The sequence below is a fragment of the Xiphophorus hellerii genome, chromosome 17, assembly GCF_003331165.1.
Source record: "Xiphophorus hellerii strain 12219 chromosome 17, Xiphophorus_hellerii-4.1, whole genome shotgun sequence".
Taxonomy (NCBI): Eukaryota; Metazoa; Chordata; class Actinopteri; order Cyprinodontiformes; family Poeciliidae; genus Xiphophorus; species Xiphophorus hellerii.
The window spans coordinates 15,626,455-15,647,120 of NC_045688.1; the positions used below are offsets into that span (position 1 = coordinate 15,626,455).

The 20,666-nt window shown below is 42.6% G+C and overlaps 1 protein-coding gene across 2 annotated transcripts in view; it reads left to right on the forward strand.

Annotated features, from left to right (window-relative positions):
* The window catches only part of utp20 (UTP20 small subunit processome component), a 31,604-nt gene extending 11,416 nt beyond the window's left edge, over window positions 1–20,188 (forward strand). For both annotated transcript variants that reach the window (XM_032589011.1, XM_032589012.1), the window contains exons 19-61: window positions 702–778; window positions 930–1,009; window positions 2,024–2,279; window positions 2,353–2,532; window positions 2,613–2,703; window positions 3,768–3,853; window positions 4,266–4,391; window positions 4,981–5,147; window positions 6,041–6,249; window positions 6,329–6,472; window positions 6,572–6,651; window positions 6,759–6,994; window positions 7,091–7,235; window positions 7,355–7,442; window positions 8,360–8,503; window positions 8,644–8,697; window positions 8,768–8,920; window positions 9,026–9,181; window positions 9,945–10,085; window positions 10,166–10,303; window positions 10,385–10,524; window positions 10,608–10,690; window positions 11,142–11,440; window positions 11,524–11,663; window positions 11,745–11,901; window positions 13,110–13,208; window positions 13,313–13,480; window positions 14,329–14,495; window positions 14,609–14,756; window positions 14,844–14,960; window positions 15,044–15,214; window positions 15,782–15,913; window positions 15,999–16,109; window positions 16,182–16,331; window positions 16,422–16,604; window positions 17,276–17,407; window positions 17,840–17,972; window positions 18,046–18,230; window positions 18,310–18,381; window positions 18,458–18,715; window positions 19,358–19,484; window positions 19,573–19,718; window positions 19,797–20,188. In XM_032589011.1, coding sequence (XP_032444902.1) covers window positions 702–778; window positions 930–1,009; window positions 2,024–2,279; window positions 2,353–2,532; window positions 2,613–2,703; window positions 3,768–3,853; window positions 4,266–4,391; window positions 4,981–5,147; window positions 6,041–6,249; window positions 6,329–6,472; window positions 6,572–6,651; window positions 6,759–6,994; window positions 7,091–7,235; window positions 7,355–7,442; window positions 8,360–8,503; window positions 8,644–8,697; window positions 8,768–8,920; window positions 9,026–9,181; window positions 9,945–10,085; window positions 10,166–10,303; window positions 10,385–10,524; window positions 10,608–10,690; window positions 11,142–11,440; window positions 11,524–11,663; window positions 11,745–11,901; window positions 13,110–13,208; window positions 13,313–13,480; window positions 14,329–14,495; window positions 14,609–14,756; window positions 14,844–14,960; window positions 15,044–15,214; window positions 15,782–15,913; window positions 15,999–16,109; window positions 16,182–16,331; window positions 16,422–16,604; window positions 17,276–17,407; window positions 17,840–17,972; window positions 18,046–18,230; window positions 18,310–18,381; window positions 18,458–18,715; window positions 19,358–19,484; window positions 19,573–19,718; window positions 19,797–19,952 — 6,225 coding nt within the window. In that variant the 3' untranslated portion in view covers window positions 19,953–20,188. The remainder of the gene's footprint in view (window positions 1–701; window positions 779–929; window positions 1,010–2,023; window positions 2,280–2,352; window positions 2,533–2,612; window positions 2,704–3,767; window positions 3,854–4,265; window positions 4,392–4,980; window positions 5,148–6,040; window positions 6,250–6,328; window positions 6,473–6,571; window positions 6,652–6,758; window positions 6,995–7,090; window positions 7,236–7,354; window positions 7,443–8,359; window positions 8,504–8,643; window positions 8,698–8,767; window positions 8,921–9,025; window positions 9,182–9,944; window positions 10,086–10,165; window positions 10,304–10,384; window positions 10,525–10,607; window positions 10,691–11,141; window positions 11,441–11,523; window positions 11,664–11,744; window positions 11,902–13,109; window positions 13,209–13,312; window positions 13,481–14,328; window positions 14,496–14,608; window positions 14,757–14,843; window positions 14,961–15,043; window positions 15,215–15,781; window positions 15,914–15,998; window positions 16,110–16,181; window positions 16,332–16,421; window positions 16,605–17,275; window positions 17,408–17,839; window positions 17,973–18,045; window positions 18,231–18,309; window positions 18,382–18,457; window positions 18,716–19,357; window positions 19,485–19,572; window positions 19,719–19,796) is intronic.
* The last annotated feature ends 478 nt before the right edge of the window (window positions 20,189–20,666 follow it).

Sequence of the window (20,666 nt, forward strand, 5' to 3'; positions counted from 1 at the left end):
GGGATCAGTAAAGTATTTTTGAATTGAATTATTAATGTGGGGGAGGGGACAACAAATCAAGTAATGTTTGTGCTTTCCCCCTCTGTTTTTCTACATTTTTAGGGAGTCTCACCTTGGTAGTGGGAATTTATTGTATCGTTTATCATTTATTGTGATAAGAGTTTTGACTTATTGTTGTCACAATGAATTCCAGTTAAACTTAAGATCTCAAAAACTGTCCTTATTGTCAAGATTGATGGGTCTTTTTCCCATTTGTTCAATGAAAGCATTAATAAATAAATGTCAATAAGTTTAAAAATAAAGTCACCATCTGCAGTTTAGTAATGCCTTATGTCACACTTCTTTATGTGACCTGTGTCCTAAAGAGGCATATTACAAGTGGGAATGTTTATCAAGAGCGGTATTTGTGTTTGTGGGGCTATAATTACTGTGACACATCCTTTTTTACAGTAACGTAAAAATAGGTGTAACAAGTAGTACTTATGATCACAATAGTACCGTAGGAATGTCATCATAAAACTCTATGTCACCATGGTGATTCAGCAAAGCGTAGAGAGCTGTAACCTGTCAAAAAAACAAACAAAAAAGCATTATGAATAATAATAAAAAAAGTGTACTTAAAAAGAAAGACATCAAAAATATTTCTTGAATTAACATTCTAATAAGTCTGATATTACAGCATTCTGTTTTCCTACCCCCAGGTCCCTCTGAGGTATCTCATTGCCATGCTGTTTGTCAACTTCAGGCCGCTGTGGGATGCAGTCATTGAACTTGTGGTGTGAGTACGACCGAATTTACACTTCTGTCCATCGCTGCGGTACCGAGCGCTGCGTCTGCGTTTTTACTGTGAAGCTGCTGCGCTGGTCTGAGCTCAGTAGATGGCTGTCGTGTTTTTTTCTAAATCACTCGTTTCTTTGTCCTTCTTTCAGGAGCCATGCCAGAGGAATGGAGAACAAAGACTTCTGGGGGGTTTATTATGAACATCTGGAGATGGTGGCAGAGATGGCAGGTGAGGAGGGCGGCATTCACGACCCCCTGGAGAAAGTATTCACACTGCCAAAGTTGCAAACTGCAATGTACCTACTTTTATTTGTCGCCTGACGAAAAGTAGCACAAAATATATGTGGAAGGAAGGAAATATTTAAGAAAATTTGTGAAGAAAAATAGAAAAAAAATGTCACTGAACATTCAAATGGATACACCATCCACATGCATAAACATAGTGGTGGCAGCATGATGCTATGGGGATGCTATTTTTCTTTTTCTTACAGAAAGCTGGGTTCACCTTCCAGCAGGACAGTCGCTATAAACACACAGAGCTACAATGGGTTAGAGCAAAGCAAATGTAAGTGGTGAAATGGTCTAGTTAAAGTCAGGGTCTGAATCCAATTGTTGTGGCAAGGATTTCGTCTGATAAACCAGCAAAAGGTTGGGCAACATTTTTGACGACTAGAAATCTTAAAAATTTGCAGCAGCCTCCCAGTGCTATTACCTTCCAATTGCAACTTTAAGAAAAAAAAAAATTTCCACAAAATTTTTTGCCGATTATTTTTTTCAAAATGGCAGCAAGCTTAGTCGGATTGAGTGAAGAGCATCTGTGAACTGCAGTTTTCACATCCTGCTGCAGTACTGCAGTTTGATTTACATCTGGACTTTGACTGGACCACTCCAATGCATGAATACATTTTCATCTGAAGCTTTGTATTGTAGCTCTGATTGGATGTTAAAGGTTGTTGTCCTGGTGGAATGTCAACTTCAGCGTCAGGCCTTTTAAACTCCTGTTCTTCCAGAATTGCCCTCCGAAAATCACCCCCACAGCATGATGCTGCCACCGCCGTATCTTAGAGCTGAGCTGGTGTGTTTTAGTATTTTTGATGTTGGCCAAAAAGTATTTTACTTACGGGTGTCCAAAATATAAATACAGATTTGTATTTGTGAATAGATCAAAGTTTTCCTTCCACTTCACAATTCTTCACGTATGTTTAGATGATCTTTCTGAAAATCTCTATAAAAATCGCTACAGAGAAGGAGTTGGGTGTGACCGACGACGGCGAAGAAGAAGAAGAGTCGGCCCCCCGAGCCGAGCCCGGCTGCGACGTCATCGAAAGCGGCGACGTGGGCGTGCTGTTCCTAAATCGGCTCCGGCTGACCTCCGACCCCGACGAGAGGACCGACTTCCCCAACTTCCGCGGCCTGCTGTGGCGAGCCATGGCGCAGTTCCCGGACAGGGTGGAGCCCCGGAGCCGAGAACTGAGCCCCCTGCTGCTCCGCTTCATCAGGTCGGTGGAACAGGGCGAGCGTTTCTCACACTCCGGGGCGAATTCCGGATAGTAACGGTCATTTCTTCCACAGGAATGAGTTTTATCCTGCCGACATGCTGGTCGCACCCACTCAGGACCTGAGGAAAAGAAGCGAAGCGTTTCAGGAGGGGCTGGAGGGGGAAGAAGAAGAAGAAGAACAGGAGGAAGAGGAGGAGGAGGAGGAGGATACCAAGCATCAGAGGAAGACTCTTCCAAGAAAAGCTGCTGCAAAGTAAGAACCCAGAATTCCCTGTGAGCTTAGGATATAGAAGTAAACCTTTTTAATGGAATGAGCGTCTCTCTCTCTTACAGGCAGCTGATAACACATCTGAAGGTGTTCGTCAAATTCACCAACCCTCGGGCTCTGTATCTGGAGAGCAGCCTCAGTGAGCTCTATAACCAGGTGCCCAACACATTACAGTAGGACTGAAACGATTAATCAGATTCATCGCGATTAATCATCATAGGGCTGCAACTAGCAATTATTTTAGTAATCGTCTATTCTGACGATAAAAAAAAAAATTAACCCATTCTAAAGATTTTTAAAATAGCCACTTATAAGCCTTTCTTATACAATACAAGAAATACATTTAAAAAATGCAAATAAACAAATAATGCAGTTCTTTTCTTGACAACAAAAATGAACATGCTACTACCTAAAGGTGAAGCTAAAACGAAGCCACATATATATTTTTTTTTTTTGCAAAAATGTGTGTTGGGGAACATATTTTTACTAACAAAGCTGTTTTTTTATTAGATGCAAAATGTATAGATTTTTTTGTTCAGTTTTGACTTAATTATTGCCCTGAATATGTTGGATTTTTCTCAACAAATAAATGTTTTTCATTTCTATACTCCAGTTAGCAGATTGCTAAATTAGTTGAAAATTATTTGAATAATCGATTAATCTCGATTAACGCAATTAATCATTTCAACCCTTTTAATTTAGCAATCAATTAATCATTAACACTCAACATAGCTTTAGCTTCACCTGGTTCAATTTCTGTAAAAAAAAAAGAAAAAGAAAAGAAGAACCCTCCATTTAAGCACCTTTTGCTGTACAATTATTTTTCAGTTAATCTAGATTCAGATTATCTCCGGACTCGTATTGATGTTAAGTCAAGCAAAAACGGTTGAATTTTCCACTTGTTGAAGCTTTTTTTTTAGCTGCGGATGCATCCAGCATTCCCTGAAGTTGCTGCATTTTAGGCAAAAAAAATAAATGTTTTTGGTGTTGGCAGAGAGAATTTGTCAAGTTTTTCACAGGCAAAAGCTCAACCCACAAATGCATTTTATTTTATAGAAAAACAACCTTTTGTTCCATTAAATAGTGCTTTAGCATTAGCTTCAGTGCCAAAACATATGGCAACATCAATGAAACAATTGGCTAAACACTTCATATGTCGAGTCATTTTGTTTGCTCACAAACTTTCTCTTGATTTCTCCTTCTTGTCTTTTTGTCCTCAGCTGCTCTGCCATCAGGACCAGCAGATCCAGTGTGTGGCGCTGGAGTGTGTCCTGACTTACAAAGACCCCAACATCGTCCCCTATAAGTAAGAAGCTTCTGTTTGGCTGTTTTCCTGGTTTCCATCTCTGATAGCTTACCGCTCTCATCATCGGCGTCTGTGGTTACGGACGCAGGAATGTCCACTCTGACCGCATTGCTGCTGCTAACTGACTTTTTGGCCACTGCTTGTAGCTATCAAGCTATCCTTTTACCTCACACTGAACCAGGCTGCAGACAGGAGAGCAGTTCAGGGCTAATTTAGCTTTCGCTACGCTCACCTGCTGCCAGGATGAGAAAAAAGAAAAGCAGCAAATAAAAGGCTCTTTTACCTGCCGATACCAGCTGTTTGGCTTGTTCCCGCTACATGCTGGGTAATTGCTTTCTGCGTCTTTCTGAACTTTAGTGTGTGTGTGTGTGTGTGTGGGTGTGTGTGTGTGTGTGTGGGTGTGCGCGCGCAGGGAGAATCTTGAGCGGCTACTGGATGACAGACACTTCAAAGAGGAGATCGTGCATTTCAACATTTCCGAGGAAACGGGAGTAGTCGACGCTTCCCACAGAGGCAGATTGATTCCACTGCTCATGAGGTATGACATGCAGTGTGTCTGCTCTTAACAAAAATACATTGGAGGTCCACTGCAGGCTCTATATATGAGAAGTACTTTAAAAAATGCCCTAAAAATAACAACCGACTTTGACATTACAGAGACATTCAAGCCAGTCGGCCCCAGTCCCATTGTAAAAATGCAAATGTCCTTAAGACAATTTTTTCAAGTTGGCTTCTTTTTTTTAGTTCAAACACATGCACAAAAGGTCCACAGAATCATCAGTATTATCTGCATAAAAGGAGATACAAAAAACAAAATGGCAGTGGCCCAAGTATCAAGCCCTGGTGGTCTCCACATGGCAATAGTGACATTATTTATGTCAGTGATCTGGACCACTCCAGAACCACATCATGTTCTAAGTGAGATTTAAAAGTGTCCTAAGCAGCTCTGTTCGAGCTACAAGCTAGCTTCAGAAAGAGTAGATTTTATTTTTTAAAGCAAAACAAAAAGAACTGACAAGATATTGCTTTATAGGTGAGAAAAACTATATTAAAAATGAGTGTGATTGCTTCACAGATTTGACTGACTGTAACAATAACATCTGTGTGTGTGTGTGTGTGTGAACCAGGATCCTGTTTGGCCGTCTGCGCAGTAAAGCCAGCAGTAAGTTCCAGGGAAAGGCGAGCGCCGCCACGCGGTCCGCCATCATTCTGCGTTTCCTGGCGGGGAGCCAATCAGAGGAGCTGGGGATGTTCATCGACCTGCTTCTAGAGCCTCTGAGCCATTACAGCAAAGGTGAGCTTCTGACCTCCAAGGGCCTGAGAACATACTGCTGGCATATTACTTTTCTTTGTAGCGATAGTTTTATTAGCCAGATCATAGCTTAAAATAAAAACACGTAAATATAAGAGTAAACATCCATTTGGCAGAGGTGTTTAATACTTCATATTTTGGTATTGATCTGATACCAAGGAAATACAGGGCCAATATCAATACTTTTTTATTATTTAGGTTTGATATATCCTCAAACTTTTGACATTTGCAACGGCGTATTAGGGCCATTGTACATAGAATAACAAAAACAAAAATGAAAAGTACATTTCTGTCAAAAAAATCTGAAATTTTCTAGAAAAAAACAATTACATTTCTGAGTTTGAAAATCCGAAAATTTGCTTGGAAAAAAAAAAGAACTCAGATATTTTAAAATTAATCTTAGAAATCTTCTAGAAAAAAAACAGGAAAATTTTGACTTTTGAAAATTAGAAATTTCCCTGTTCTTATTTTTTCTACAGAATTTCTGAAATTAATCTAAAAAATGTAATTTTTTTTATAGCCCCAATATGCCAACGTCCCAGGAGGTGTTTTCTGTTTTTTTTTCAACTTCTTAACTAAATAATTCAAAGTTTATAGGTGTCTACAAAATACTTTGAGAACATATTAACATGATAAAATAAAATAAAAAAGCATATTTGTGTATGCATGTTTTTCCAAGTAAATAAAGTGCAAAAGAGATAAACAAATAAAAACACAAAATCTTTTTTGAGGTAAAGTTGAGAAAAAACAATACAAAAATAAAATAAAATTCCAAAACAGAATCTGAAACTAAAGTGTCCATCTTACCATGCTAGAATCGCTACTGATACAGACTTTGTATCAATATTTGGTATTCTCTACTGTCTGGTCCTCAGGATCCTGCCTGGAAGCGGTGGAAAAAGCCATAGCTGACACAGACATGGCCGCCGTCCTTCCTCTGGGCCGTCAGCACAGCCTGCTGAACATCATCAATGTTGTCCTGCACAAGCTGGGCCACCTCATCAACATGTACCTGCCCAAAGTCCTGCAGATCCTGCTGTGTGTCACTGCCTCCTTGTCCACCATCTTGGACAAAAGACAGCAGGTAAGACAGCTCTTTTTGTCTTAGTTTTCTCTGATTCCACACGGTACGCGCTTAAAAACCTTCATCTTTCCCCTCCCAGCTTCGAGTGGGATGTTTTAGCCCCCTGAAGAACCTGAGGAGGCTGGGTATTCTCAGGATTCAGGACTTCTTCGACGCGTTCGACTCGTACGCCTTCACCCCGGATGAGATCGACGGCGTTTTCCAGGCTGTCGTCTGGCCTCAGGTGCACTTCGATTTTTTATTTTCTTTTAACTTCAATCACATTTATCCTGCTCCAAACCTCAGCGTTTTGCTAACAAGTTTAGACGTCGTTTGTGTTCAGGTGTGCCGCCTCCCCACGGAGAGCCCCTACTCCCCCACACCGCTGCTCAAGCTCATCCACGTGTGGTGCAAGAACTCCAGGTCAGGCTTCCTCAGGAGTATTAATCTAGAATGTCTTTTTAATTATTATTATTATTAATCAGGAATGTTGGTGAACATTTAAGAGCCTCACTGTGTTTGTGCTTTAGGTATTTCCCCCTCCTAGCCAAGCAGAGGCCAGACCACCCAGAGTGCGACATCCTCCTAAACGTCTTTGCCCTCCTGTCTGCCAAAAACGCATCCACGGCCACCGTCGCCATGGTGATGGACATGATCGAGTCTCTGGCAACAGCCAAAGATTTTGTCGCCTCCGAGGCAGAGTCCGAGGTCGTTGTGAATGGCTGCGTGTTCCCGCAACCTCCAGAGGGCGCCGTCATCACAGAAGGTTCAGAACTAGTCCCTTAGAAGCTCCTGAATTTTGCGCTGTCCAAGTGAAATATTTACTTTGTTGTGTTTTTGTTTTGATTTTCTCTTTCTCCAGAATCGCTATCTCAGGGCTCCAGACTGCTGTTGCCTCACATCACCACCTTGCTGCAATATTTCAGCGGAGTAGTTCGCAACACGGAGAGACTCAAGAAGAAGAAATTCCGAGCTCAGGTAGCCAAAGAGCTCAACCTTCTCTCCAAGTGAGTTTGTTTAATCTGTTTCCTCTCGAGCTGTTTTTATTTTTTCCGTGTTCAAAATGGATTGCATTAAACAAATATATATATATATATATATATTTATTTTTTTTTCTCTTTGTCAGGGTGAGTCGATTTGTGAGTGACAAGGAGCAGAGCTCGATGCTCATCAGCCTTTTGCTTCCTTACCTCCTGAGAGGCAGCAACTCTCAGGTGAGATTTCCAACACTTGCTTGTCTCATTATGTGTTTATAGGCCGTTTTGTCATGTTACTTCCATAAAAATGTTGTTTTTTTGTTGCTGAATATGGTGGCGGCAACATCATGGTGTGGAGAAAAGACTCCTAACAGTTCTTTATGTTGGTCTGCCACTTATAAACCCAATGTTTGAAGTTTTGCTCATCATTCAGAAGAAGCTCAGAGGGTCTTCTTCTTTTACTTGCAAATAGCGCTGCAACAATTATATTAGTAATGGATTATTCTAAAAAAAATAAAATAAAATTTTGAGACATTCTGCAAATTTTTCATTTAACCACTTAAGTTTTTTTTATACAATAATAGAAATACATAAAAACATGAACATAAACAAATAATTCAGTTGCTTTTCACTTAAGAAAATACTTATTTTCTTGCAACAATGTAGCACTCCTTTAGCAAACGCTTGAACCTCTGTAGCAAAGATTCATCTTTATCCCAAAAAAAAATATTTCTCCTAACATTGTGTGAAAAGCTCAACCCTTTTTGCTTCACTTAACAACGATACAGTACAGAGGCTAATCTGTTGATCAATTTATTATTTTAGAAAAACAGATTAATAATGTGATAGTAAATGTCTTAATAGGAGATTATCACAGAATTTGAACTGGGTGAAGCTAAAACTGCCACTAGTGGAGTTCTGGATAGAACATATTCACAGACTAAGAAGGTTTTTCATCTTAAATGTAAATATTATTTTGCAGTGTGATGTTGTTTCAGTAAAATGCCTTTTTTTGAGTCTGTATACTCCACTTGGTGGTTAATTGATTACTAAATAAGTTGACGACTGTCTCGGTGATCAATTAATCACGATTAATCGCTTTAGCTCTAGTCGTATAGAGCTTTTTGTTTTTAAATGATATATGTTTGTCCCAGGAGATTGAGCTGGACCTCCTGGCCACCATGCAGAACCTGCTGCGGCAGACCGATCAGCCCTCCGCCTTCCTGCAGCCGCTTGGAAAACTCTTCGCCATCATTCACAAGAAGTTGCCCAGACAGGCTCTCACCACTGTTTACCAGGTATCCTTTAACAAATTCAGTGAAGTTTGGCTAGAAATACATTAACAACTTATTTATTTTTCTATTTATTGCCTTGTTTAGTCTTCATGTTGACATCTGATATTGGTATATTGGTAACGTGTTCTCTTCTCTGCTGCCAGACTCTCTCAGATCTGGACCCTTCGCTCACGTACATCACAGATTTAGCAACAAAGGTGAGCTTTTCTACCCGTTATTGTGAGCTGAGGAGTATTGAAGTTGGTCTAAATGCTTAAACCTTTCCAGCTCAACGCGTTCGACAGCCGCCACCTGGATGAGATCTACTTTGACGTGCGGCTGACGGCTTTCCAAGAGGCGGCAAAGCGGGTCAAAGACATGCAAACTCTGGACCTGGACTACATCAGCATCCTCATATACAACTGCTTCCACACATATGAGGTTCGTGCGGCACATCTCTCAGTCTAAAGCTAAAATCACACTTTCTGTCACGATCGAGCTGGACACCGTTAAGCTGGACATGATTCTTTTATCCCTTAAATGCAGATCGGTGACATGTCGCTGGGAGACAACGCCACCCTGTGCGTGTCGGCAGTGATCAGCCAGGTGGCTGCCGTCGGTGCCGGGGTGCAGATCTACAGAGATCTGATACAACACACCATCCTGGACGCCGTCCACAAGGGGCTCCACAGCAAGACTGAGGTACAAGAACTCACATTCAGTTCATTTATTTAGTGGTTTTCAAGCTTTTTTAACAACAGAATGCTAAAAAAGTTAAATATTCATTTGGATTTAGTCCTCCTGAGATGGACATTTTAACCTGGATTGGACAGACTTCACCTATTAGGGTTACTTTTCAAGCCCTGACACAGATTCTCAATTTTATTTTGGTCTGGACTTTGACAAGACCATTCAAACTATTCAAAAATAGGACAGATTTGTGGCGGGCACAACAAATAGCTGTACTTAAGGCTGTGAATACGTTTGTGAAGCATTTCTCAACAGATATTTACTTATGTGTTTAATTCTCAACCATGGCGTTGATGCATTTTATACAGTTTGTATAAAATACAAACTTGCTTCAAATCCCTGAAAATGGTTGAATTTCATTTAGGCGTTTCCAAGGATTGGAAAGTGCTTGATTTCTATATAAAGTCATTGAAAGTGCTTGATGTTCAAACTGTAATCTAATGTTTGATTTAAGTCTAAATTTTCATAGTCCTAATAAAAAATATACATTCTTTTTTTTGTTTTGTTTTTTAACTCTAATGTACGGTGCTGGTGTTTGAAAATGCTTGGAAAGTGTTCGAATTTTACTGTGGGAAAAGTGTTCAAACCTTAATTTTGCTAAATTTTTAATCTTGTAATTGAGATGATCTTATATTATGTCATGCCTGGTGCCTCTTCTGCAGCTTTGGCCCTGAATCCAATCTCTCTCTCTGTGTATTTCTGTTTTGTTTTCCAGAGCGTCCAGCATGAATACACCTCCGTCCTGGCCTGTCTGGTGAAGAACTTCCCCACTAAGAAAGAGTTCAGAGACCTGGTGCAGCTGACGGACTACAACGACCCGGAGTCGGACTTCTTTGAGCACATGAAGCACATCCAGGTATTAGACGGACCTGTCCTCCTCCTGTATTTCCCACGTTTGGGCCATTTAACCGACCTGTGGGTGTGCGTTTTGCTCAGATCCACCGTCGAGCCCGCGCTCTGAGGAGGTTTGCCAAACAGCTGACCGAGGGCGCCGTGGCGATGACCCCGCGCTCGCTTCAGAACTACATCATGCCGTACGCCATGACCGCCCTGCTGGACGAGAAGATGCTGATGGTGACGGCAAAGAATAAACGAGGTTTTCTTACAGGTATTTATTTTTCTTCTTAACATTCTCGTCCACTTTTCACGCCGCAGCATGAGAACATGACGTCCGCCTCGGTGGAGGTGGTGGGGGCGGTGTGCCGCAAGCTGACCTGGTCCAAATACCTGTACTACCTGAAGCACTTCGTCCACATCCTGCAGACGGGGCAGGCCGAGCAGAAACTGGCCGTCAGGTAGAGCTGGACGATCGGGAACTGTTTTATTTTTATTTTTTGGGCTCATTTCAGGGGATTTATTTGTTTGCTCCCCGTTGCAGTTTGCTGGTGACTGTGCTGGAGGCCTTCCATTTCGACCATCAGACCCTCAGCAGAGAGATGGAGGCTGCCAGAGCCAGAGAAGGTGAGAGGAGGAGCGGCAAAGATCCGTTCTGTAAACAGACTGGAGCATTTTCTGGTCTGGAGGAGCATGGAGGAAGAGTCGGTACTTCTAGATGCATTTGTTCCTGTTACTCAGCATCCATCCATCTGTCCATCCCTTTTTCGTCTATTCATTCGTCTGCCCATCCGTCCACCCATCCGTCCGTCCTTTTGTTCATCCATCCATCCTTTCTTGTACATCGTCCATCCTTTTTTTCCATCCATTCCTTCCTCAGTACATTGTCTTTCAATCCAACTACCCATCAGTTTGTCCAGTATCCATCGTTATATTTCATCATTATTATTTAATCCAAAAACCACCTGGCATAATTTCTATGCCATTCCATATTGGAGGTTTTTTTTGTTTTTATATATATATATATATATATATATATATATATATATATATAAACGTCTAAACTATTTCTGCCCAGCTGAGAGCGTTGCGATGGATGTCGAAGACGAGGCAGAGGCCAAAGAACTGGACACCAGCGACGACGAAGAAGCCATGGAGACCGACGATAAGTCGGCTTCCGCCAGCGTCCCCATGGAAACCAAATCCGCCGCACAAGCGGTGGCGTCAAGAATCCCAGCTAAGGCAGCTCCTACAGCGCCCCCTGTGTCCTGCGGCTTGCCCCAGAGCAGAGAGGAGCTGGAGTCCCTGATGGCTACCATCCACAAGATGGTGAACGACAGCGTGCTGCCCCGCCTCAACAAGTGCCTCACTGCAAAGGTAGAGAGCGGGAACTGGATAAGGAAACGCTCCCCAGCAGCAGCAGCAGCTATGAAAGATTAGATTATTATTTCTTCCTTCAGGTGAAGCGTGATGAGGAGCACAAAGCGGTGAAGTCCAAAGATGTGAAGGATGAGGAGGTGGTGCGCATTCCCATCGCGTTCGCCATGGTCAAGCTCATGCAGACTCTTCCTCCTCACATCATGGAGGCCAACCTCCCAGGGTAGGGTCAGGTTTTTCCTCAAAATCAGGGAGGCTTTCTGACACGTGGGCGATTAACGGCGTCCGCTTTCTTCTTTTCCAGCATCTTGATCAAGGTTTGCGTCCTGCTGAGGAACCGCTTCCAGGAGATCCGCGACGTAGCGAGAGGAACGCTGGTGAAGATCATGCAGACTCTGGGCTGCAGGTATCTGCAGTATCTGCTCAAAGAGATGCAGGGCGTCCTGGTCAAAGGCTACCAGGTAGGACAACACACAATGCATACAGATATTAGCAAGTAATAGTTCTGTTTGTTACATTAAAATAATTGATTTAGAGTTTGTGTGATTGACCAACACAAAGTGGCACATGATTGGGAAGTTATGAAAAGGATATATAATGTTTTTTTGTTTTTTTTACAAAATCACCAATAAGGCTATTTTGCTACAATCTCTTTTAGCTTTGCGTATCTAAAGATGGACATTTTCCCCATTCTTCTCTGTGAAATAGCTCAAGCTCAACAAGATTGTACGTCAATTATAAAGTCTTGCCACAGATTCTCAATTTCATTTCGGTCTGCACTTTGACTGGGACATTTTAGCACACAAATGTGCTTCGATGTGCAGACAGTTTTGTCATTCCAGGTTTATTTAATCCTGTATGTTTTTTTGTTTTTTTTTACTTGCAAAATTTCTCTGTCAGGCAAAAGTTGGAGTCGCACTCAGACATTGTAATTGCGTTAGGTGGTTGTGGCTACCGGAAACTAGCTGCTGATATATAGATGGAGTAAAATGAACATTGTTCTTTTATTCTATGAACTACTGACTACATGTCTCTGAAATTCCAAGCATAAATTTAGTACTTATTTGGATAAAATGAGAAATGGTCAGAATAATGAAAAAGATGCAGTGCTTTCAAACCTCAAATAATGCAAAAAAAAAGAAAAGAAAAGAGGGTTATATTCATTTAGAAATAACAATACTAATGTTTTACCTCAGGAAGAGTTCAGAAATCAATATTTGGTGGAATAACCAGGTTTTCAATGGGGTTCAGTGCAGTGGTCTCTTAATTTTTTCCAGAGCTGTATGTAGCCCAGCTATGCTAATTGCTACTTAGCAACTAGCACAGCTAGACGTGTTTTTCTCCTAAATGCAAGATTTATGTATATATATATATTTTGACTTAATGCGCTAAATATGTTGGTTTTTCTTAAACAAATTGTCTTTTTTTTTTGTCTTAACGATTAATTGATTTCTAAATTAGTTGACAATTGCTTCAGCAATCGATTCATCACGATTAATGATTAATCATTTCGGCCCTAATCACGTTATCTCTGACCAGCTTGTACATGTTGTGAACATTGACGTTTATCGTTTTGTGGCCCAATGTGAAAAAGTTGTATATGAAATAAAGTCGACAAAATGACTTTTTGGTTTTTCTCTTGCCCGTTTCCCGCCCTCCATCCAATCAGATGCACGTGCTGACGTTCACAGTGTACCAGCTGCTGTCTGCCATCAGCCCGACGCTGAAGAGCGGAGACCTGGACCCCTGCATGAGCATGCTGATCGGAGTAAGAGCTTCACACCTCCAGATTCCACATAGAAGCTCTTCAGTTTTCTTCTTCTTCTTCTTCTTCTCTCGCCTAAATGGCCGCTTTCGCCCTTTACCGGTCAGATCTTCAACAACGAGCTGTTCGGCTCCGTCGCCGAGGAGAAGGAAGTCCAGGGCATCGTTTCCAAGGTGATGGAGGCGCGACACAGCAAGAGCATGGACTCCTACGAGCTGCTGGCGCGCTTCTGCAGCAAGGAGAGCGTTACCAAGCTGGTCCTGCCGCTGAAGGAGGTGAGGGCAGATCCAAGGAGGAAGAGGCAGGATTTAGTGGTGGTCAGGGATTTAGTGGTGGTGAGGGTTTGTTCGGCTACTGGAAATCCTTGAAAAGGCTTGAATATCACACAGGTGTTTTCAAAGGTTTGGAAAGTGCTCGATTTGTGCATAAAGTCGTTGAAAGTGCTTGATATTCAAAGTGCTCAGTCTTGTAAAAAAAAAAAAGTGCAATATAACGTTTGATGAGAAGCTTAAAGTTGGATTTTATTTAACAAAATTAAACGTAAGAGACATTTTTTTAAAAACTGTCTGAAATCAAATCAAATTTCTTGTTTGAGGTCAATTAGAATTCTAAAAGTTATTTTTATTTGCTAAATGCCAGAAAACATAGCAAGAATTTTTTTTTAGAGTTTTTTTGTGACTTTCTTTGTATATTGTGTTTAAGCATTTAATTTGAGCGGCAAGGTTAATTACCTTATTTATTATTCCTAATGGCTCAAAGACTTGATCTTTGTAACTGAACGAAAGTTTTGCTTATATTTTTTACATTGAACAAATCGAATTGGGGTATTTTTTTATTTATTTTTAGCTAAATGTTTTTTCCTCACACCACTCATAAGTAAAGTTGTGTGAAAGAGACATTAAAAAACATATTTTTATGTTGTTGAATTTTAGTTTACTTTATCCCTGCTGTAGAATCTACAGTGAAAAATGAATTGAAATGTTTTTTTTGTTGTTTCTTTTTAGTTCACTTTTACGAACTAAAATATAGCTGAAAAATGCTTGAATTTTACAGTGAGAAAAAGTGTTCAAACCCCCGGGTACAGCTGTAAAGTTGTTTTCTTTTCTTCTTGTTCTCCCTCCAGATCCTGGAGACCTCCTCTCGTCTGAAGGTGTGTAACCGTGTGGCGGCCGTGCTGCGGCGGCTGATCCTGGGTCTGCTGGAAAACAGCGGGATGAGCTCGCAGGACGTGCTGGTGCTGAGCCACGGCCTGGTCAGTGAGAGCCTGCCGCTGCTCACCAAGAGGGACCGGTAGGCCAGTCGCCGTCCTCCCTTTGCCCCTCCCGCTACCGCTAATACGCTCAAACCGACGCTGAAACGGCAGCGGCTGACTCGCTCTGCTGCTTTGTGTGTGTTTTTTCCAGAGAGAAAGCGTCGGCAGAGCCGCCCCCTGACCCGAGGCTGCCCCCTCCCAGCTGCCTGCTGCTGCCTCCGACCCCGAAGAGAGGGGGGCAGAAAGCCCCCGTCAGCAGCCGCACAAACATGCACATCCTGGTCGACGCTGGACTCAAGGTGACCAAACCCACACAGCGGTCTGCACTGTTTGATCTGCCGTCTTAAGCAACAAGTCATTAAATATTCCACATTTGAATCCTCCAGTTGCTCCACTTAAGTCTGAAGAAATCTAAAGTGAATTCATCCGAGGCGTCGGCTCTGGAGATGCTGGATCCCTTCATCCAGCTGCTGCTCCAGTGCCTCAACTCCATGCACGTGAAGGTACCAGCCTTCACCCCCGTCACCGTGGCGACCTTTTTGTCGCTGCTGTTCAAATCTCGTCTGACGTGACGCGTCCTTCCCAGGTGATCACCGAGGCTCTGGTGGCGTTCACCTGGCTGCTGAGGTTCCCTCTGCCGGCCGTGAAGCAGAACGCCCAGCAGCTGACCAGGCAGCTCTTTGTCCTGCTGAAGGATTACTCCAAGGCCGGAGCGGCGCGGGGAGAGAACTACCAGCTGGTCCAGAACTGCTTCAAGGTAGAGAGAGATACAAGCTGTAGGAGAAATGCTCATGAAATTATTTTGTTTACAGCTGCATCATAATCCATTTTATTTTTTGCTTTTGGTTGTATTTTATTTAGAATGTTTTGGATGTCTCAAAACAACGTTATCGTTTATTGCGATAATTACTGGGACAATTTGTCGTCCAGCAAAACTGTCTTTCTGTCTTTCCCCGTGTCTTTGTTTCTCTCTCTTTTTTTTGCTGTCTCTCTTTGTTTTTGTCTTTGTCTGTCATTCTCTCAATCTATGCCTTTCTCTCTTTCTGTCTTCCTTTTTTTCTTTCTGTCTTTCTCTCTTTCTTGCCGTCTGCATTTCTCTTTTTCTCTGTTTCTGTCTCTCTCCCTCTCTTCTAGTATGTTTTTTCCACTTAAAAGGAGAGAGTGTCTGCCCACTGTCGCCACATTCTTGTCCCAGGAAGAGGAACTCATCGACTCGTCCAAATACGATTTTCCACTAATAAACAACTGTTTCTTTTTCTTTTTACTCTTTCGCATATTGAATAACTAAACGCTGACACTGAACTGATCTCTTTCTGCTGTGCAGGCCATGACCGTTCTCGTAAAGAACATCAAAAGTAACAAGATCTCTGAGACGCAGCTGCAGGTGCTGCTGGGCTATGCTGAGGAGGACATCTACGACCAGTCGCGCCAAGCCACCGCATTCGGCCTGCTCAAGGTAAGCGGCGCAGCTCGGGGTGTAACACGGTGTCAGGAAGCCGTTTGCCCCCCTCTCAGTGTTTTCATGTGTCGGACCACTCCAGGCCATCCTGTCCAGGAAGCTCATCGTCCCAGAGATGGAGCAGGTGTTGAAGAAGGTGGCCAAGTTGTCCGTCACCGGGAGCAACACCATGATCAGAACTCACTGCCGACATGTAAGAACAAGCCGGGGTGTTTCTGAAGCAGAGGTTCGTGCTGGCGTCTGACCGTGTTTTTGTGCGGTGCAGATCTACCTGAAGTACCTGCTGGACTACCCTCTGGGGAAGAAGCTGAAGTTCCACCTGGACTTCGTGGTGGCCCAGCTGCAGTACGAGCAGGACACCGGCAGGGAGTCTGTGATGGAACTGCTGGCCTCCATCTTCCAGATGTTCCCTCAGGTTCAGATTGGATCCTTGTTTTCTCTCTAATTCCCGACAATTACAGATTTTTCGCGAATGTTTGAATAACATTCTGGTTTTATCCTTCAGAATCTGCTGGCGCTGTACAGCAGCCTGTTCTTTCCCCCGCTGGCTCTGATCGTCGTCAACGACGACTCGGTGCGCTGTAAGAAAATGGCCGCCATGGCCATTAAGACGCTGCTCGGCCAGCTGGACGTAGACCACCAGAACGTGCTGTACTCCTATGTCAACACCTGGCTCACTGCAGAAAAGGTGCTGAAGTATTCACACCTCTGAACTTTTCCACATTTAGTCACAAATGGGTTTTTTTTTTGGTGTGTGGTTGAACCGATAAATCGGCTCCGATTTTCTTCATTTTGAGAGATTGGATATCGGCTGAAACCAAATATAAAAAGACACACACTGTATGGAGTTAAGTGTGATCAAGCCTCTCTTGTTTTAGATCAAAATTACCCAAATTATTTCTATTTTCTAAATGCCAGAAAACTTTGTAGCTTCTCTAGAATTTATAAGTTTACCTAAGTTTGGTCAGAATCAGGGATAAATGTGCTTTAAACAAAATTGACCAAAATTGGAATCGGCAGGTCAGGCTCTTTAAAAATCGGTGATTGGCCAGAAAACCTCAATCGGTCCATTCCTAGAATTTACATAATTGAGCAACTCATTGTTGTGCTCAGTTTTCTTCTTTTTGGGTGAATATAAATGCGCACAATTCTCATAAGCCAAAGATTTTACATCCCACTTCACAATTATTCCCTACTTTGTGTTGATTACCTAAAAACCCCAATAAAGTACAGTAGTTTGTAGGTTTAGTGCGACAAAAGTGGAAAAGGTTACGGATTATTCATAACTATGAGATTTGAAGACTTTTCGGTTAATTGTCACATCCTTTTTAAAAGCCATGTCGATGTTTTCTTCTTCAGGCCACGCTGCGGCGCGTCGGTGCTCAGGTTTGCGGCTTGTTTGTGGAAGTGGAGGAGGAGAAATTCTCCAGTCGGTTGGACAACCTACTGCCTCTGCTGGAGAAAGAGATCCACCCTGACGCCTATGAAGATGTGAGTAAACATACAACAGGAAGTCGGTGCTTCCTTAAAAAGTCTTACATTCGTGTATCTAAAATTAAGGACTTAAAATGTCTTACATTTATTTTTGATTTAATCACAGGTCTTAAATTTTGTTTTCACAGGACTAATTAATCCCGCATATTCTGTGTATTTTTTTTCTCGTGGTACATTTCTGTCAGGCAAAGGTTTTAAGTCGCACTCAGACGTTTTCAGTTCATTCTGTGATTTGAGACGGCTTACATACACTTGTCAACTAGCTAGCCAAATTTGTACGTTTCCATGGAGATATAAGTCTTAAATTCCATTCATAGTGGTCTTAAAAAGTCCTAATTTGAGTTGGTGGAACTCAACTCCACCAAAGAAGCAAATTCGACTTAGAAAAGGATGGAAGAATTGTAAAGGATCTTCACGTCTTCCCCTCAGATTGATGAGGTTGAGGAGGAGAAAGGAGCCGACCGGCTGCTGTTCAGTTATCTCACCCTCATCTCCAAATTAAACAAACACTGCGGCTTGCTGGAGCTCAGGAAGCCTCGTGACACGCTCCTTCACATCTGGGGTAAGCACGTTATAGACGCGCCACCCTCTCTCCAAACGAGCTCGCCCTTGAACGCCCCTCAAACCCTTCTCAGGTCACGTGGAAGCCCACCTGCGGCACCCTCACTGCTGGGTGTGGCTCACCGCCTCGCAGCTCTTCGGTCAGCTCTTCGCCGCTCAGCCGGCCGAGCAGTTGGTCGCCGTTTGGAGGGGAAGGAAGGGAGACGCCTCGTCTCACTCGGCGGCGGTAGACTTCATCACCAACAACCTGGACAAGAAGGTGAGCCCAACATCACTTTGTTGGCTTCGCCTCTGTCTTAAACTCCTGCGTCTCACTTCCGCTTTCCTTCTATTTCCAGATGAGAGAGTTGGCTTTGAGCTTCTGCAGCCAGCTGCAATCCAAGTTCCTGGACACGGCGTCGGGAGAGCAGGTACATAGATACACCTGAAACGTCAAGTTTAACTTCCTCAGGTCTGGTTTATAAGTGTCCGACTTCCTGTTTACAGGTGATCAAAAACCTCCTCTTTGTGGGAAAGGTGATTTACCTCATCTCCCCAGAGTCTCACATCACCTCTCTGGAAGATGGGAAAAATGAGATGGAAAATGGAGAGGATGGCGATCACAAAGAAGAACAGGAAGTGGAGGAGGAAGAAGAAGTTGATGATGAAAAAGACAACAGGCCCCCTTCTTTGCTGTGGCTCATGAAGAAGCTGTCTCTGATGGCGAAGAGAGAAGCAGCATACGCTCCTAAGGTTCCTCTCAAGGTGAGCAGATCGTCAGGTTCATCTTCAGCGTCAATTTTCATTTTTGGCCACAGATTATCTGGAGATTATCAATAAATGTCAGTAATATAATTTTTTAAAAATATATATTTAAAATATCTTTCAGTTCCATTGTTAAGTGTCCTTTACAAAATTAAAGTTTATTAGTCACTGAGAGGGTGAACTTGCATTATTATGACATTATCAATATATTAGATGAATGTTATCGTTTAACACAATAATTACTGGGACAATTTATTGTTCTGCAAAACATAGTTACAAAAAAATTTATTTTTTTTTTTTTTAGCATCTTTGTCATAGTTGTACCTCAAAATATCGAAATTAAAATCCTAAGTCCATATCTCCCACCCCAAGTCACACACTATCCCAATAAAAAACATTAAATTATACAAAGATGAATAATAAAATCAACACGTGTTTACTAAAAAAAAAACATACAAAATCCAAGCAACCATATGGCTACATGTAAAGGCCCCTGCTGATGCAAAGCAGCCCTACATCATGATGCTGCCACCACTGTAGGGAGGGTGTTTATGATTGGACAAAATGTGAAAATAGTTGAAGGACTTTGAATAGTGCGACATTTTATCACCTCATACCTCTCGTCTCTGCTTTTTCCAACAGAGAACGTGTGTGTTTAAGTTCCTGGGAGCCACAGCGGTGGACCTGGGGAAGGAACGCCTCGGCCCCTACCTCACCACCATCATCACTCCTCTGTACAGAGAGCTGGACAGCACATATGCTGAGCAAGGTCTCCGTCTGACTGGCAAAGAGTAAACGAAAAATACAAGAAAGGTAGTCTTGGTAGATTTAAATCCATATTTCTCCATTCTATCCAGATCCAACCTTGAAGAACTTGGCGCAGGAGCTGATTGAGCTGGTGAAGAAGCAGGTGGGGCTGGAGAGATTCTCCCTGGCCTTCTCCGCCGTCCAGAAGGAGTTCTCACAGAGGCGAGCGGCTCGCAAGAGACACAGAGCCATGCAGGTATGGTGAGCGCCAGACCCAAGATGTACAAGGTTTCACCCGTACGTCGTGTTTTAATGTTTGCTCTCCACCACGCAGGCGGTGGCCAACCCAGACATCGCTGCTAAGAAGAAACTTAAGAAGCACAAGAAAAAAATTGAAGCCAAGAAGAGAAAAATCGAGATCCTCCGGCCTGGATATAAAGCCAAGAAGCATCGCAGTCATGCGCTCAAAGACCTGGCTATGGTGCAGTGAGTCATACACATAGGACTGAAATCTGACTCCAAGCAGGTCTAGCTGGGATCTGGTATGGCCTGCTGCGTTCTTAGATCTTCTATTGTTCCAGTGTGGCCGATGCCCCGCAGCCTTATCACATGGAATCATGTAAATAATAGATCAAAGACAATTTTATTTTCCCGCTGTGGATCAATGACTGGATTGTCATAATCTAGGTTTTTGTAAAAGAGAAATAAACCAACATGTTTACAGAGCACAGTGGAATTCATTCTCAGAGCAGAGATTGCTTAGATCTGTTTAATAGAAGATAAGATTAATTATAATGTCAATCAAAAACTGGTTGTTCGAGCTGCTTTAGTTGTTCCGAAATGCATCATTTCCCCTTATATGTTCAGGAAGTGGGTTGGGATTGAGGAACCACTGCGCCTCTAGTGGTCACCAACTGCAATTTTCAGCTTTGGTCTTCACAGGATATCTGCACGGCGTTAAAAAGTCTTAAATTCATTAAATTGTAAGTTGGCCTTAAATATATAAATTCAAGGTATTGGGTTTTGTCGCGGCAGGAGTATTTAATCTTGTTTGTGTAGTTTTTTATTCTTGCGGAACTTTTCTGTTCCGTGTGAGTCGCGCGCGGTTGAGGCCACCGCTAACTAGCCATGCTAGCTAGCTTTTCTGCGTCATCATGGGTAAGTACAAGTTTGTCACCCGTTTGTTGAACGTCGCCGTTTGTTT